This window comes from Malaclemys terrapin, chromosome 1, assembly GCF_027887155.1.
Source record: "Malaclemys terrapin pileata isolate rMalTer1 chromosome 1, rMalTer1.hap1, whole genome shotgun sequence".
Classification (NCBI taxonomy): domain Eukaryota; kingdom Metazoa; phylum Chordata; order Testudines; family Emydidae; genus Malaclemys; species Malaclemys terrapin.
The window spans coordinates 129,081,227-129,099,485 of NC_071505.1; the positions used below are offsets into that span (position 1 = coordinate 129,081,227).

General features: G+C 38.3%; 1 protein-coding gene across 1 annotated transcript in view; it reads right to left on the reverse strand.

Annotated features, from left to right (window-relative positions):
* LOC128831200 (potassium voltage-gated channel subfamily KQT member 1-like) overlaps window positions 1–18,259 on the reverse strand; it is a 740,744-nt gene that overhangs the window by 457,992 nt on the left and 264,493 nt on the right. Inside the window, exon 12 of the mRNA XM_054017484.1 lies at window positions 14,597–14,647. Coding sequence (XP_053873459.1) covers window positions 14,597–14,647 — 51 coding nt within the window. The remainder of the gene's footprint in view (window positions 1–14,596; window positions 14,648–18,259) is intronic.

An 18,259-nucleotide genomic window follows, 5' to 3' on the forward strand; every position in this document is an offset into this window, starting at 1 on the left:
AGTGCAGCTCACTAGTAATGCACACTCATCTGCATTGTTAATATGCAACTAATACCTGCTAAAACTGCTTACGGACTGAATTTGTGCAATAGCTATGAAAATATAGCTATGAGCAATATAAAATTGCCTTATGTTTATGACTTCAGTACCATATTTGCATATGACAGATTACTGTGCATGAAATATCCATTTAGTATTATTTTTCCCCACTCACCCTAATTACACATGTAAATGCACTGATTTCCTCATTTCTTTCAGTTTAAAGTGGATTTGTTGCAATTAGGAGAGAATCAAAATTACAAATTCGTGCCAGAGAGGAGAATGGAAATGCCATGAGAGTAAAGAGAAAAAGCAAACAAGTGTTGCGTGCATGACACTGATACACCAGATGGAGGAACAGGAAATGATGCATCTTACTCAGTTATTTCAAACAAATTAATACAGTGGCATTTAAGTACAGCAGACCTAATTTATAACAAAACCTTACACCCAAATTCCAGTTGCATGAAAATTTCCTCCACATAATTATACAATTTGTGAGAATTGTTTCTTATAGTTACAATTGGCTGATGGCAATTCATCATTACAAGTAAACATATCTTCTACCACAGCATATTTATTTTATGAATTGCAATGTATTCAAAAACATTCAGCCAGATTGCTAACTCTCTCCACAGACATACAGCATCACATGCCATAAGTACATCAGTTTTCACTGAATTTTAAGATTATTTCCCTGTTTAAAGATTAGGCTTCCCTGGTCTTCGCGTCTTACTCGAAGAGATTCAGTCCACAAGAGAATGAAAGACAGACACTGCACTGGATTTTAAGCAGTAGATGACAGCTATATTAATTCAACATTGGGTAAAGGAAGTACACACCCACCCAACTCACATATCAGGCATTTAACTGGCTCCACAGGGCTCCCACCATATAACCAATAATCTGGATTAGATCCCTCTGCTTACACCCCAGGACTCAGCTCACTTCTGAATCATCTAACGTTCCCCACACTAAGGGGATGGAGGAGAGTGTCCTAATGTTCTGTTCTCCAACTGTGTCTCCACAAGGATGATGAAAAAAGCCAACAGACCTCCAGCAATTAAGTCCAATGGGAAACAATTCCTTCCTGATCCCCAAAAGCAGGCAATTGCTCAGACTTACAGGATCCTGGAAACACAGCTCAGTCTCTACAACTACAGAGAGGGACAGCAGGGCAGCTGAAGCGGTAAGAGACTAGCAGCATGGGAAAAAGTTTAAATTGTTGGGGTGAGAGCGTGAGAGCCAATCAGCTATTGCTCAGTGCTCCTGGCCAACCAATAGGATGCAGTGAATCTAAAGGCACAGAGGGGCCTTGCTCCAGCATATGCTTGCACTTTCTTTTTTGGTTCAACCAACAACATCACCCCAACCTGTTAAGGCAGAGGGCAGGCATTTTAAAGCATGAGCTGTATAAATTAAACCAATTCATAGGTGAAACCGTTATATTTGGCTGCCTGTAAATTGCATCTTTTCATTTTAAATTAAAATTCTGGTTGATTCTATGGTCTCTCTCATCAAAAACACCACCCTCTTTTCCCTATTGAACAACGTCGCCTTCCTCCCCCCAAAACCCTCTGCATCTCAGCATGCCCCAGCCTCATTTCATACCTACTTCCTCAGTCCTGCTCCCATGCTGCCACGTGCCCCTGAAAAAAATCTGGAAATTACTGGGGCCTCCCTCCACCCCAAATTCATCTTCTCCTTCAGGTCTGGCTTCTTCCTTGCCAAACAGTTTCACTTTACATCCAAGAGTGAATCCTCTTGCTACAACCACATTGCCTCTTCTCTACTTCTGACTCCTTCCTTAAAGCCTCGTCCCCTGCTGCTTCTCCTCTGTCCTGGATCACTCTGATTTATTTAAAGGGAAAAAAATCTATGACTTCCACCCTATCCTTTTTCATCTCCCTCCCACTTACTTTCCTCCTTCTTCCCAATCACTTATGTCAAAGTTTTCCTCCTCCTCTCACTTGCCAATTGCTCAGCCTCTGGTGCAAAGCCAATACAGAACTACTAGAGGCAGAGAACCAATGCAAAGGTCCTGGCCTCCATAGTTCCCTTAAGACCCATTTAGATGTCTGGGGAGAATCCACTCATTTTGGATAATAAATTCCTTGCCTGTTCTACATAAGAGGAAACCTTGCACCCAAGAGAAAAATGCCCAGGGAATTTTGCAGATTTCAGTATCTCCTACATAAGTTACTCCTGTGTAGGGGACTATCTGTACCAAGGTTAGGCTGCAAGTAAAAGAATTTATGAGTCAGTAGAACAAAGCTATGAAGGTCAACTCATGTTTTGGAAGGATTATCTATCTCTACTCAAAGGTTGGGCCTGTGACCGTGATAGAGGTCTGAATCAGTGGCAACCTGTGCAAAAGACTTACAAGCTTTCTGGTTTGACCGAAGACCCTAATGCTGGTCCTTCGCTTTCCTGAGCACTCTTACTTCTTTTAATTGTTGGGGGAAGGAAGAGAGGAAGAACTGAAAAAGAAGCCAAGAAAAAAAATATTACTATAACTACTGTGAGAGTGTGCTCTGTCCTTAGCAATCAAAGGAAAAACTGGAGGGAGAGGGTCTGGGGGAAATGTAGTCTGTACTTACCAGCTGAAAGAGAGAAAGATTCAGCCAACATAGCACCGCCAGTTGTTAAATGGCTACCTTAAGGTCACAGCTACTTGGCTGCACCAAATTTTAAAGGCTGACCCCAGAAAGACATGCTGAGAAAAAAGATTTTATAAGAGGGCAATCTGGTATCATGAAGAATTAGTGGAGATCAGATTTAGTGTTAGTGGACTACAATAAACAGGAGATTAGACTAAATGATCTGATCATAGAATATCAGGGTTGGAAGAGACCTCAGGAAGTCATCTAGTCCAACCCGCTGCTCAAAGCAGGACTACTCCCCAGACAGATTTTTGCCCCAGATCCCTAAATAGTCACCTCAAGGATTGAACTCACAACCCTGGGTTTAGCAGGCCAATGCTCAAACCACTGAACTATCTCTTCCCCTCCATTATAATTATGACATACTCATATCATAATAATATTACTATGAAGAATATGGGGCATAATGCCACAGCACTAATTTGCCCTTTTCTAGCCTTCTGGCCTTAAATTCATGAGTCTAAATCACCAAGGAAGGTGTCTCTAGGGAAAAGTCTGCTTTAATGCCATGCCTAACCCCACGACATCTTAAACAGATTTGATCAGGTCACAAATATTTATGAGAAGTGGGGCAAATGAATAATTACAGAACGTGTCACATGCTGCTTGTGGGATTACCAGTACGAACAGAACATCATCTAATTTCACTCCTATTGTTTTCTAATACACCCATAAGCCTGATCAGTGCCCTGTGAATGACCTGACATGCTTCGACATTCATGTGTTCTCAACCTGGCATGACCCACGCACTTCTGACTCTTTCTGCATTAGTTTTAGCACTCACTTCACTTTGAAAATACATTTACCAACTGAAGCCAGTCTTCTAAATAGTTTGTTCTCCATATTTACAGACCCAAATGTTTAATGATTGAATATAAGTATTAGTTACCATTTCACAAATAACGCGTACCACTACAAACTCAAGTATGGAAAAGATTAAGGAAGTAATTAAAACTTACATATTGAGAACTTTCAGCAAACGCAGAGATTTAGAGAATATTTTCTGATTTGTATTTATGATTCAGGAAAACAGGGCAGCTGTTTTTAACTAATCACACAATATTTACTTTAACATCAAAAGCATGTAAATAATATAAAATAATTTACACATAATAGACTAGGGTGAGGCTATGGTATTTACTGCAATGTAAAAGCTGCATCTCTCTGAACCATGTTACTAAATGTTATATAAAATACAGTTAAAACAATAACAAAATTATAGGGTGCACAAAGACAGTGAAATCCATCTGCCTAAATTTTTGAAAGTGACCAGTGCTGTTTGGTGCTCAATTTGGGATTCCGGATTTGCTTAATGTGCTGAACATCTGCCCTCTAAAATTCAGGTTCTTTTAAGGTGTCTCCAATTCAGCCCCCAAAATCACTCATCACTTTTGAAAATTTAGGACACAGTTCTTAAATTAATTAATTTTAAAACAGATTAATTAATTAATTACAAAAGACCTCCTGCTTGCTATCTTTTATTAACCTCAAATGCTACTTACCCAACCTGACCATCTACCTAGTCCTCCATTAATTGTATTACTGCACCCTAGAAAAAGCCTGGGAAAATCTCTAAGGACTTGTCTACATAAACATTTAGTTTGTGACAAGCTGGGGTGTGTATCTACCTTACACTAGCCTGCTGTGCACTAACAATGCATGTGGACCCTGCTGATGTACAACAGCAGCTTGTTAAGGCACTTTGAGCTACCCCATTTTGAAATGGGAGTAGATAAAGGCATACTAACCAACAGTGTCACCAACTCTGAAGGTCTCAAAATCTGCCTCTGGCAGAACAAAGGAGGGTGGCAGTGAGTTAAATTAATACAACCAGATGGGCTTAAAAGGTCCATGAACCTATAGATAAACCTGATTTGACTTTTGAATTTGTAGCAAAAATGAAGCCCGCTGAATTTCAGTTTGCCCTGAGATTATTTTGCAATTGCAGATAAAACCCATTCAGGACTTCTCAGTGCATCTGAAACACATCACCATTATAACTTGGCATGAAAGAAGAGTGGACTGCAGCAGAAACATCTAAAGAATCAAGAACTTCAGATCTGTAGAAAAAAATTGCATGCTAGAAGACTGTGTAAGCTCAAAAGCTTGTCTCTCCCACCAACAGAAGTTGCTCCAATAAACGATATTCCCTCACCCACCTTGTCTCTCTAATATCCTTGGCCCGACACAGCTAAAACACTGCATAGAAGGACAATATGTGATTAATAAAATAAATTAAAATAAGAGTGATAACAGACCCTGTACTTCTGCAGTTCTCAGAATCTCTGTTAGGTGAAAAAAAGTTGTAAAAACATATATTGAGCTGGGTCTATTTGTATGACATCAGGAAAGTTGATGACAATGGTTGTGTTTTCATTAGATGTAGCAGTTGCAGAAGTACATTCTTAAAGCAGCTGCATGGCCTGTGTGGTAATGCTGTTACAAGGTTCTTTCATTCCATTAGACTAAAGTGAAGGTGATCTGAAACACAGATGTGCAAGGCGCCTTGCTATTACCCTCCCAAGTTAAAAACTAGATCTGCTTTAGTAAATTGCTCAGTTTGTAGAATTCTAGTACCTTCCTTGTGTAATTATTTATTTATATTGAAAGTAGTACTTAAGAGCCCCAGACATGGACCACTGAGCTATGCACTGTACAAATAAGAACGGAAAGATGATTATCACAGCAAATCAGCGCCCTGATCCTGAGATCACTCTCTAACAAATGGGTGTCTACAAAAGTGGATGGTTACCCAGCTGCATGATCAGGACCCAAGGATTTTGATTGGTACCTTGGGCACATGAGAATACGGAGATGTTGGCAGACAGCAAAACAGGAAAGAAGTGGCTGCCTTAAAACCAAAGCCCTAGTGACAAGAGAGATACCGTACCTGTGTTAATATGCTTCAAACAGTTTAACAGAAGACAGTCTTAAAAAAATTACTGTTTCACAATGTTAACATATCTCAAGAGGTTACAAGTTAATGAATTATTTTAAGAGTTGTAGCTGCTGTTGAATTGAACACCCCTTCCTGCCAAAACAAAAGCAAGTCTTTCCCCTCCTGCCTTCCTATGCATTACCCATCACACTGTTTCTGAATTAAAGACATAATGATCTATTCTGGAGGTTGACATGTATGGTTGATGTTTGCCCTCTTTCCCTCCCATCCAAACTGCACCTTGGCTGAACAGTGGCCAGCAACAAATCAAAGCAGCTGCGAAAGGAGATTGACCATACGCCTGATCCTTCCATTGACTTAAATGGAAGTTCAGGGCTCTCAATAAAAAACAAACAACTTTTAACAAAAATAATCCTCCTCTGCTATATTAGCAGAATTTAGGTAAGAATGTAGCAGCTGATATCAGTAAGGGAGCCCCAGTTGGGGCCCTATTCTGAAACAGTGCAACTTGAGCTAGGGCAAAGGACCTCTACTAGATCTACTTACATGGCCCCTGTTACCACAGTGTCTGAGCGGCTCACAACGTTAAATATAGTTATCCTCTCAAAACTCCTGTAAGGTAGGAAAGTGCTATTATTCCCCCCCCACACTCCACCCCCGCCGCCGCTTTTTACAGCACAACAACACTAAGTGACTTGCCCAAAGTCACTCATGAAGTCTGTGGCAGAGCAGGGAATTGCATCTGGGTCTCCAGAGTTCTAGACTTGGTCCCCTAACCATCCTTTCTTTCCCACTGTAGCTGCAGAGCTGTTCTGACAAAGCCTATATCCTTAGTGGCAGTACTAAATACCTCTTCATACTGCTTGAATAGGCTAGGGGGATAAAGATGGAGAGTTCTGTTTATACCCTAATTTTCCATGGGGAAAAAAAAGAAATGGGAAAAGGAGAATTCACAGAAACATACCAATCACTATTTTTCAAACCACCAGTTCCATCCCCAAACCTCCACCCCTGCAAACAAGTTAGCAATAGAACAAGTTGACCAGGTAGGTTATGAAATTGCCATCAGTGAAGATATTCAACACTAAAAATTGTGTAAGAATCACCATGAAACATATTCTGCTCTCAGATGTGTGTCTGTGCAGCTCCCACTTAGTTCAATGGGAGCTGCGTATATCCCCATAGACAGAAAGACTATGTAGGAATGTCTTGACAGTTCTTCTGCTCTCTGTGTACCCCTGCATTGTTACAGTCCTGACTTTGCTATATTTTAAGTTTAAAGTTTAAAAATTATTTAAAAAATAAAATCTATTCTAATTTTGATTTCATTCTTCATTTCCCCTTGTATCTGAGTCTACTTAAAAAGTATGCAACTTAAAGTTCTAGACTTTAGTGACTCATCTCTCAAAGCCTAAAAAAAAAAAAATGTGTTTAAACTGACCAAAAAATCAAATATTAATGTTCCTTTACTCTGCATATATGGAAATCTCTTCACATTACAGTAGCTTCCTTTCATTATAGAGATGAAAATGTAGGGAGAAGAAAATGGAAATTCATAGGGAAAAATAAGTGACATTGCAGAGATTTGTAAAATTAATCATTTCAAGCTGCTTACCTAACTAAGAACACCCCATCTTGGAGTAAAGTTCTTAGAAGTGAGGCATCTGCTACAAACTAAAGTCTTTGCTGCATTTCAAAGAGAAAAATTAGAAACTGATTAGTAAATGGAGCCTTCTCCTTCCCACATTTACAGGTTTGAAGATGGGTCACATTTCAAACGTACATTCCCATGTATCATCCAGAGACGACCACCCAAAATTAGTACAGTTTAAACAAACTTTAAACAGTAGTCTTTTGCACTTACTCCCTGAGCTGAGCTCTTTAGCTCTGACATACAAGTGGTGATCAGGATATAAACAGCCACATGACCAGCTTCTTTTTAAAAAAATCCCTATGATCTTGAGATGCATTTTTTTTTCCTTGATGATTTGGAACAAAGACTAGAGTTTCCCTCCTTTCCATGAAAAACGATCATCATCATAAGCCCTCCCACAATGGCACAAGTCAAAGCCATCAACTTTAACTCATCTCGACAGCTGGTATAACTTTGATATTGTTAAGCAGCATGGCTTAAAAAAGCTCAGCAAGAGACAGAAGAATTAAATCTTAACTCTTAAACTTATGAAAAAGTAAACGTAAGTGTTTTCCATGGGCCTTTGCTCTGTAAGAAATATATATGTATCATAAATAGGCAACTAGCCACAGATGAACTTCTCTTAATTAATTGGCCTCTCAGAGTTGGTAAGACAACTCCCACCTGTTTATGCTCTCTGTATGTGTGTATATATATATCTCCTCAATATTTGTTCCATTCTATATGCATCCGAAGAAGTGGGCTGTAGTCCACGAAAGCTTATGCTCTAATAAATTTATTAGTCTCTAAGGTGCCACAAGTACTCCTGTTCTTCTTTTTGAAAAGCATAGTGAAGGTAGAAACGTTCATCTAATGATTTTATCTTTCAGTTCAGATCTTTTAGTCAGATTAGCATTTTCAGAGCATTCCCAAAACCGTGCATGCAGAATAAAACAAAGGAAGATTACCTTTTACATTTTGGCTGGTATGGGCCCACTAGGAGAAGTTAGACCACAGAAGGACTAGACAGAGATTTGTTGACATATTCAGTCAAATACCATTCTCCTTTACTCTTTGTTTTAGTTCTCCCACTTGTACCCAGCAAGAGCACTTTCAAGTAGGTTGGGCATCTACCAACACAGAGTGTGGGTTATTTGATGGCAACCACTGAAATGGAAACTAAGGGGCTGCATGGTGTCTCTAGCCTCAGTTTTGCCATAAGATGGGAATGGGCAACAGGGGATGGATCACTTGAGGATTACCTGTTCTCTTCATTCCCTCTGAAGAACCTGACATTATCCACTGTCGGAAGACAGGATACTGGGCTAGATGGACCATTGGTCTGACCCAGTATGGCCATTCTTATGTTCTTATGCATAATTTGGTCCTATTGAGAAAACTCCTCTATCATCTACTATATTTATGCTGCCTTTACTCAACAGCTTTCAAGTTCCTCCCATGTTTTTCTTAGTTGCCTTTTACTTTCAACTATTATTTGTAAATAAGGAAGCAAAGGTGTGTCCTGTTTACTACATTAGAGCAAGTGCCAGTGGATGACATTTGTAAAGATTTCCATTCTGGGGAGCTTGAAATGGAAGATATGAAGTCAGACTTTTGATGACACTTTGCTTTGGTTGTTTAGTCATACACAACATGAGCACTGGATATCCATGCTCCTCAGACCTACAGCCCCCTCTCCCCCCCCCCCAGGAATGAAGCTCGGAAATACCAACCAAAGGAACAAGTGATTCCTTGAGCTGAGTCAATGCACACAATTACTCCAACATCATCTACTGTGTGCTTTCTGTTCCCAACAGACAACTGTTCACTACCCTCATTCCCTCAAAACTATGGTCTGAAACAGTTCAATATTTGCCACAGTTGATATAGTCAATCTAGCAAAAATCAGGGATCTTCTTTTGAGAGAGACAGAACCATAGAAATAAGAAACAAAAGAAACAAGAGAGAGCTAATGTCACATCCGGCCAATTCCCCTGAAAACGAAGCACCGCTCACATTAGAATGTATTGTCCTGCAATTACATGAAAGCTACAAGTATCAGAAAAGTATCACGAAAGCTTATGCTCCCAATACTTCTGTTAGTCTTAAAGGTTCCACAGGACCCTCCGTTGCTTTTTATGAAAGCTACAGAGTTGTGGGTAGAGAAAGGTTCGTGTGGGCTTTTTTTTACTGTTTTGGCTTCATATGGAGTCTCACTCTGAGTTCTGCTCTGAGTTTCCAGTTATAAGGAACACAATAACAATGTGAAACTCACCTAAAATCCAATGTTCCACATGGAGTCAACAAGAAGTATAATATCTTGAAACTTGGTTTACTCAAAGGGTCACAGTCTACACATCATCTTACATCAAGATGGTTTGATTCCTCCCCGCCCACTCCTGAGTCACATAAAATACAATGTATGGTACAATAACTAAGCAATATGTCATCAATTTAATGTTATCTCACATCACCTTGATATCCACCTCTTTCACAACCATCTGATTTATGTCTGCTATGCAGTACTGATATTGACACTGATATTGTAGGCTTTATAGCATCTCCCAAGGAGATATTGGATTACTGCTGAACTACTAAATATATATGGCCATGAGCTAGCATGGCACAGCATGCTGCAAGTGACCTTCTCAACTTCAGCTGAAACTTCCTAAACTGATACTATATCACATGGGAATACTTCTTAGAACATACAAGCTGGAAAATAATATTGGTCACTAATGTTTATTTTACTATAATTTGGATAATCTATAAATACTCTCTGAACAAAAAAGCCTGTAATCATCCCTCTCTCCTCATCTAATATCCCTACACATTAATGAGACTGGGATCTCTCTGATTTTATACAGTTGACATCATTTCATATATTAAAATGACTATTGCCCAATTTTTTTTCCATTTGGGACAATCCCACGACATACAAAGATGGTTCCCTGAATCCAATTAATATTTCAGTACCAGGTTGCTAAAAAAAAAAAAAAATCTCACAATTTATAGATATTTTGTTAACCAAAATTAAGAGCAATGAAGTTATTTACTTTCTATATTAGATTAACAGAACTATTTGAAGGGATGGATGAAAGATTTTTTAAAAAAATCATAATATATACACTTACTGGACTTCTACCATATTCCCTTATCCTTTATATCCAAAACCTTCTATTTTAATACTTATGGAAAAAATAACTTCTGTTAACATTCTGTTTATCTTTAATAAAAAACAGTACTGAAAATTGATTATAGCTCCTGTTTCAAACCTAATAATATATAGTGCTGATCATCCATATATCTCAAAGTACTTTACAAAGGAGGTCAGTATCATCATCCTCATATTACAGATAGGGAGACTGATGCACAGAGGGAAAATGAAGAACAGGAGTACTTGTGGCACCTTAGAGACTAACAAATTTATTAGAGCATAAGCTTTCGTGGACTACAGCCCACTTCTTCGGATGCATATAGAATGGAACATATAATGAGGAGATATATATACACACATACAGAGAGCATAAACAGGTGGGAGTTGTCTTACTAACTCTGAGAGGCCAATTAATTAAGAGAAAACAAAAAAAAAACTTTTGAAGTGATAATCAAGCTAGCCGAGTACAGACAGTGTGATAAGAAGTGTGAGAGTACTTACAAGGGGAGATAGTCAACGTTTGTAATGGCTCAGCCATTCCCAGTCCTTATTCAAACCGGAGTTAATTGTGTCTAGTTTGCATATCAATTCTAGCTCTGCAGTCTCTCTTTGGAGTCTGTTTTTGAAGTTTTTCTGTTGTAATATAGCCACCCGCAGGTCTGTCACTGAATGACCAGACAGGTTAAAGTGTTCTCCCACTGGTTTTTGAGTATTTTGATTCCTGATGTCAGATTTGTGTCCATTAATTCTTTTGCGTAGAGACTGTCCGGTTTGGCCAATGTACATGGCAGAGGGGCATTGCTGGCACATGATGGCATAGATCACATTGGTAGATGTGCAGGTGAACGAGCCCCTGATGGTATGGCTGATGTGATTAGGTCCTATGATGATGTCACTTGAATAGATATGTGGACAGAGTTGGCATCGGGGTTTGTTACAAGGATAGGTTCCTGGGTTAGTGGTTTTGTTCAGTGATGTGTGGTTGCTGGTGAGTATTTGCTTTAGGTTGGGGGGTTGTCTGTAAGCGAGGACAGGTCTGTCTCCCAAGATCTGTGAGAGTAAAGGATCATCTTTCAGGATAGGTTGTAGATCTCTGATGATGCGCTGGAGAGGTTTTAGTTGGGGGCTGAAGGTGACAGCTAGTGGTGTTCTGTTATTTTCTTTGTTGGGCCTGTCTTGTAGGAGGTGACTTCTGGGTACTCGTCTGGCTCTGTCAATCTGTTTTTTCACTTCAGCAGGTGGGTATTGTAGTTTTAAGAATGCTTGATAGAGATCTTGTAGGTGCTTGTCTCTATCCGAGGGATTGGAGCAAATGCGGTTATATCTTAGAGCTTGGCTGTAGACAATGGATCGTGTGGTGTGTCCTGGATGGAAGCTGGAGGCATGTAGGTAAGTGTAGCGGTCAGTAGGTTTCCGGTATAGGGTGGTATTGATGTGACCATCGCTTATTAGCACAGTAGTGTCCAGGAAATGGACCGCTTGTGTGGATTGATCTAGGCTGAGGTTGATGGTGGGATGGAAATTATTGAAATCATGGTGAAATTCCTCAAGGGCTTCTTTTCCATGGGTCCAGATGATGAAGATGTCATCAATGTAGCGCAAGTAGAGTAGGGGCGTTAGGGGACGAGAGCTAAGGAAGCGTTGTTCTTTGCCCCAGGTCTCTAGCAGAGCCAAGAAACAGACACCGGGATTCCTGTGCCCCAGTCCAGTGCTCTAACCACTAGACCAGTGGTTCCCAAACTGGGGTTCATGAACCCCTTGGGGTTCGCGAAATGTTACAGGGTTCTCGGGAAAAATTTTCCTAATGGCGGACAGAGCTGTCCATAGGGACCCCAAAGGGCCAGCAGCCCAGAGCCCCTGGATCTCTAAGCAGATCAAAGCAAGCATATCTATCACACTGAGGAGATTTAAACTTCAAGACTCCTTATAAGAAATGGAAAGGGAGGTGGATATTTTTTTACTGTTTTTAAAATTAAATAGGCAGCTAGTGTTCTTCATAATAATTTTAAAAACAGTAAGTTTAATTTTTGTTATAACATGCATTGTTTGCCTGAACTGCTCAAGACCTAAATGCTTGCGTAGGAGGAACATTTTGAGTTGGCTTCTTAAATACCTTTCTACTGTTTCACATCTGATACTCCTTGATGAAACATAGGAGCCTTGTCTTATAAACAGGCTTATTCAAAGTGATACAAGCTATGAAAGTGTGAACTTGGAAGAGTGTTGAGGTTTTCATAATGTAATAAAATACTGTAATGATGAATAATAATTAATAATAAAGCGTGTGTAATCACCTTTCATTAAAAAAATTATATTTCCAAGATCACTGCTTTTATAATTTATACTCAGGTAAAGGAGAAAATCCCTGGAAATATTCATTTTTAGGAGGGGGGTCACGAGACTTGACATTTGAGTGAAAGGGGTTCACAGGTTGTTAAAGTTTGGGAATCACTGCACTAGACAACACCGCTTCCTTACTGTTTGGGCTAAAGGGATGGCTTCCAACTATGGTTCAATTGGTTCTTGTTGGTTTGCTTTTATAAGAGACATGAAATTTTACTTTTTTTCCCCAACATTGGGAGATTGACATAACCGCGACATTTCAATTATCTTTTTATACAGATATATCTTTTATATATCGTTTGTCAAGTTTGATCCACCATGAAATTCCTCCTTTTAAACTCAGAGAAGAAGTACCTTGTCCTCCATTCCCTGTATCAGCAATCATATTATCAAACACACATGCTCAATAGGGAGAGCACTGAATTATTGGTGGCAAGAAAATGCAAGAAGAAGAACAACAACATATGACAGCGGAGTCTTCCGGAGCGTATTTACATTTCACCTTTTGGTCTTTAAATATATAAGAATTAAAAAAAATATATTAAGCGAAAGTCATAGAAGAAGTATTCAAGCCGAGCAATGCTATGTAAAGATCAGCCAATGTAAATATTTCACTAGAATTAAATATGAAAAAAATCAATTTTAGAGTCATCTGTTTATTCATACATTATAGTTACATATGGATGGATAGACTCTCTAGTGGGTCTCCTGATCTATCCCCATATAACATAACTGATTCAATATTCATAAACCACCCTTGCTTAATAAGTGTCTTGTGCTGCTTTCTATCTCCAGTTTTTAGGACTCCACAGCCTCCCTGGGCAGTTTTTTCTACTGCTCAACTATTCTTAGTTTTTCCTCAATGTTTACCCTAATATTTTCCTTCTGTTGAACAAAACCAAAACAGCCTATTTTAGATTCTATCCCATATGTATTGTTAACTAATTCAGTTGATGAGATTCTACACTATAATTTCAAATTTAAAGGGGGGTGGGATATTGAATTTACAGCCTATTATGTCACCATAAATCATGGAATTAAACTGATTATTGCACATTGCTCAAAAAGATGAAGAAAATAACATTTTTTTCACTGTGTCAAAACACATAGATTAGGGTTTAGATGGACCAACCTGAAAATTGTTTAGTGCAAGCATCACTAGAATTAATAATCCGTGGTTAAAAAAAAAAATCTATACTTATCAATGTCTGCCTATTTCCTGTATTCGCCAAAATGTTTTTTCACTAAATTCCTGAAAAGAGTCCAATTGTAGGATTCAGATCCAATATCATTAATTCTCCAACAGGTTTTGGTAGGCCTATTCAATAAAACTATCAGTGATACCTCTCTGAAAAGTTATTAAGGACATACTTCTTAAACCCACTTGTCTTTCAAAGAGAACATATGTACCCACTTTACGCATGTCTTCTCAACTGCCTCATGTAGACTTGTAGAAATGTTCCAATTATTTGTCAGCTTACTCAGTATAATGATCCTTCTGTGTCATGGTAACAGTCCTGTATTTATTGGACAAGCTGCCACTCTGCCTGCAGGAGAAATGCCCTTTGACCTTTGGGGATAGAGGGCAGATCTGTGGGTCTCTGTTTTAGTGTAGGAATTTGAAACCCGCTTCTGCAGCTGGTTTACTACAGAACTGAATGCACTTGCAAAAATCTTCCCTTGAGCCCAATGCTTTAGTTTTAGTTTAGGTTTTGCTCCTATCCCTTGTTTTAAGTCAGTTTTAAAACCGTGTCATTCATAAAAGCTTCCTCCCCACACTGGATTAGACCACAGTAAATACTGAACTACTAAGTCCTATGTTAATGACAGCTCTAACAGAATCAGGTCAATCATTTTCTTACCTTGCACTCATTGTTTTATTCTCTGATTTGCTATCACTCCTGATCGAAATGCTACAAAGAGTAGGAAAAAGAATGAGCTGAGAATTAATAAACTTCTTAGAAAAGGACAATGTTCAAGGTATTTTTCAACATTCTAAAAAATCATTTTTACTCCATATTACTATTAAGCCCTTTTGAAAAATTTATTAATTATATGGAGTTCGCAAATGGATACAAGACAAGGAACAGTAGGTTAAATTTTGGGTATCACAAATGTGATAATTGTTCCTTTAAAATGAAAGTACTGTAGTATTGTAAGGATGGCTTAAGCCTACTGAAAATACAATCCAAGTCTACTGCTGATCCTTAAAATAAACAACATTTTCTACACTTGTTTATCCCAAATCACTTATACTCTGTCAAAGAAGCTTTCATATAATCATGACCTCAGGGCTACAGTGTATGACTGACATTTTATCTATGCCTTGAATGGGGCAAGTTAACTATAAATGAAACATAATGGCTTCAAAGTACTGCAGAAAGTACAATGCTAGAATTGTTTAACCACTTATCTGTCAATGCTTTAACCTTTCATTAAGGCTACTGTAGATATATGGGTGATCTACTAATACTTTATCTTTCTAACAGACATTTTCCTCTGTCAAATTGTCAAAAATATAATAATGATGCATATTTGGCAACTTATTCATGGATGCTAAACTCAAGCTTGATAATAAAGGTCATGAACTACTTTTGCTGAGAGAAACTGTAACCTGAAATTGAGCTCTTAAAATACTAGTTAAATTCAAAGTGAAAGAGATAAAGAGGGAAAAAAAGACATGTTTAACATCAGCTACATGTAATTGTAGTTGATGTTAATGGATTTTAACTTTTTTCCAAAACTCTAAACAAAACTTTGTTTTCAGGAAGGGTGAGTGTATTCTTCTTCTTCTTATGAACCAGTTGAAGAAGCCATGGTATATCCAGGGGTGTAAAAACACATCTAATTGTGTTACCCTAATAAAACTAAAATAGAAATAAATTGGATTTTTTAAAGAAATGCCAGTTATCACAAACCCCCCCACCCCGCAAAAAAAATGCGAACTTTCAAAATATTGCACACTTTAATGTGAAAATTCATTTTCATAGGAACAAGCATTTGAATGTCAAAGTATTGGCTCAAAAATTATTAATTACTCTTCTGTTTTATATAATGTATGTTATAGGCATATATCTTGAAAGGTAGTTTTTAAAGAAACTGTACATACACTTTCAGTAACTACTTTCATTAGATACTGAAAGTACAGACCTGAAAAAAGTTTGGAAATCTAAAACCTATAATGAATATCAAGAAAAAAATTAGACCAAAATAAGGAAGAACAGAGTAAAAAAGTGAAGAGACATAAGCATGAAAGAATATACATTTTGGGCTGATCCACACTAGCCCCCCACTTCGAACTAAGATACGCAACTTCAGCTACGTTATTCATGTAGCTGAAGTCGAACTATCTTAGTTCGAACTTACTGCAGCTCCACACGCGGCAGGCAGGCTCCCCCGTTGACTCCGCGTACTCCTCTCGCCGAGCAGGAGTACCGGCGTCGACGGCGAGCATTTCCGGGATCGATCTGGAATCGATTTATCGCGTCTAGACAAGACGCGATAAATCGATCCCAGAAGATCGATTGATTACTGCCGGACCCGGAGGTAAGTATAGACGTACCCTTTATGAACACATAACAGGAATGGAATTACACGCCCTCTTCTCCTCTGCTCTCTCAAACTGTTTCACTAAAATCTGATTTTCAAGCAAAACCTTATGATGTTTCATACACGTGTAAAAGAAAATTCAAGAACTAAAAACACAGGTTTCTAATTCACTGTTAACATTTTACACAACCCTAGTAGTAAGAATGGCCAAATTATCATGACGCTGAGGTCACAGCTCAAACCTGAAACTTCATTCCAAATCTAAAGGAAATTAGCATTTGAATGACGTATTATCTTTAACTCCTGTTAGCTTGGAAGTAGTTTAAGTCCTGCTAGTTAGACAAAATATCCATTTTGTATACATATGGTAATACCTTGTGACATCAAACTTTTTGCCAATCTAGGGGAAATTACCTTTCAAATATATATGCCATGACCCTCAACTCCTAGTAAGTCACGAGGAGTTCTTATCTTGCCATTCATATAACCATATGTTCTGAATGTTCCAAATTATAATTATGGCACCAATCAAACTAAAGCTTAATTATTGTATTCCTTAACCATGTAAAAGCAAAAGTACTGGCTGCTATACCTCATTCCGCTTAATAAAGTGAAGAGGAGTAAGTAAAACTAACATAATGATATGGTTGGCAGGCGTTACTGAGCCCTGAGAGAGGTAATCTGAAAGTCTTTTGGAAGCCTCAAACTCCAAGTTTTCTGTAGCTTAGCACAAAACAGATGGGACAGTCTCTGTTCCTGAGCAGAGAGGGAGTCTGGCATAGCCTGCCAGCTGCCAGCCATGTTATTGTAAAGAAGCACCTACCATTTTGCACCCCCCTGGACTAGAAGAAATTTGCTGGATATCATGTCTGATAGTCAAAACAGGCATTTAAAATGTTGATCATTTTATCATGGAAGTTCACGTCGGGCTGAGTACACTCAGGTAATGACAGGAATGTGGAAACCTTCAAATAAATTCCATTGCAGTTTTGAAAACATCTCATACACTTTACAGCACTAAGACAAAGATTTTCAAAGCGGACTAGTTATTTTTGTGGACCCAATCTGAGACACCTTAAAGGTGGCTAATTTTCAGAGTGTAGGTACCCAGCACTCGCTCAAAAAATAGACCTCTTTAAAAGGTTCATCTTTAAAAGGTCACCTCATAATTCAGACACCCAAAATCACTATTCACTTGTGAAGATCTTGGCCTGAATACACAGGCAAAGAAAGTCAACACTATTGTATTTTTAAAATTTGCTTTACTTGGTTACTATGAAATAGTGTAAGTTGAACCCCTCCCTTCCTTCCATACAACATGTGAACACAACACAAGAGAAAAAACTTACTGTCGGTCTAAGCACAAAAGAATATTAATGGAAAATTCCAGCTAATATACTTTACCAAGTATGGCCAATAACTTTTCAGCATTTGCCTAGACATAATTAAAGTGTGATGTCAATCTTTCTAGTTCTTAATACCCAGTCTCATTTGTTAAAATGTGATTACAAAGTTTAGTTATAGCCTGTTTTTTAGAGACACATATGTATATGTAAAGCATACAAAAATGTTCTATTATTGATCATTAGTCCCAGGTCTGCCTCATCTTTCAATATTGCATTGGACCAAGCTCTCTTATAAACTTCTGATGTAGCTCCACTGCCAGAAGAGAACTTGGCTCATTCATTGTAACTGTTAGCACAGCAAGTGAAAACAAGGCCAACTTAGTTTGCCTGCACATAATGCAAACGTGAGTGAAAAGCACAGTTGATTAAGATGCCTGGTTAAAAATATCGGCTTCAGGGCCTCTCTCTTTTACCTTTATATTAACTGAAATGAAAACTAATGAACTGTTCATTAAAATGAAGAAAATAAAGTCAACCATGTTGACATAACATGTTACTTGATGGAGCCATCACTTTTCATTTTATGGAAAGGAGTTTTTAAAAAGGAAGGCTTCTTTGAAACAAAACAAA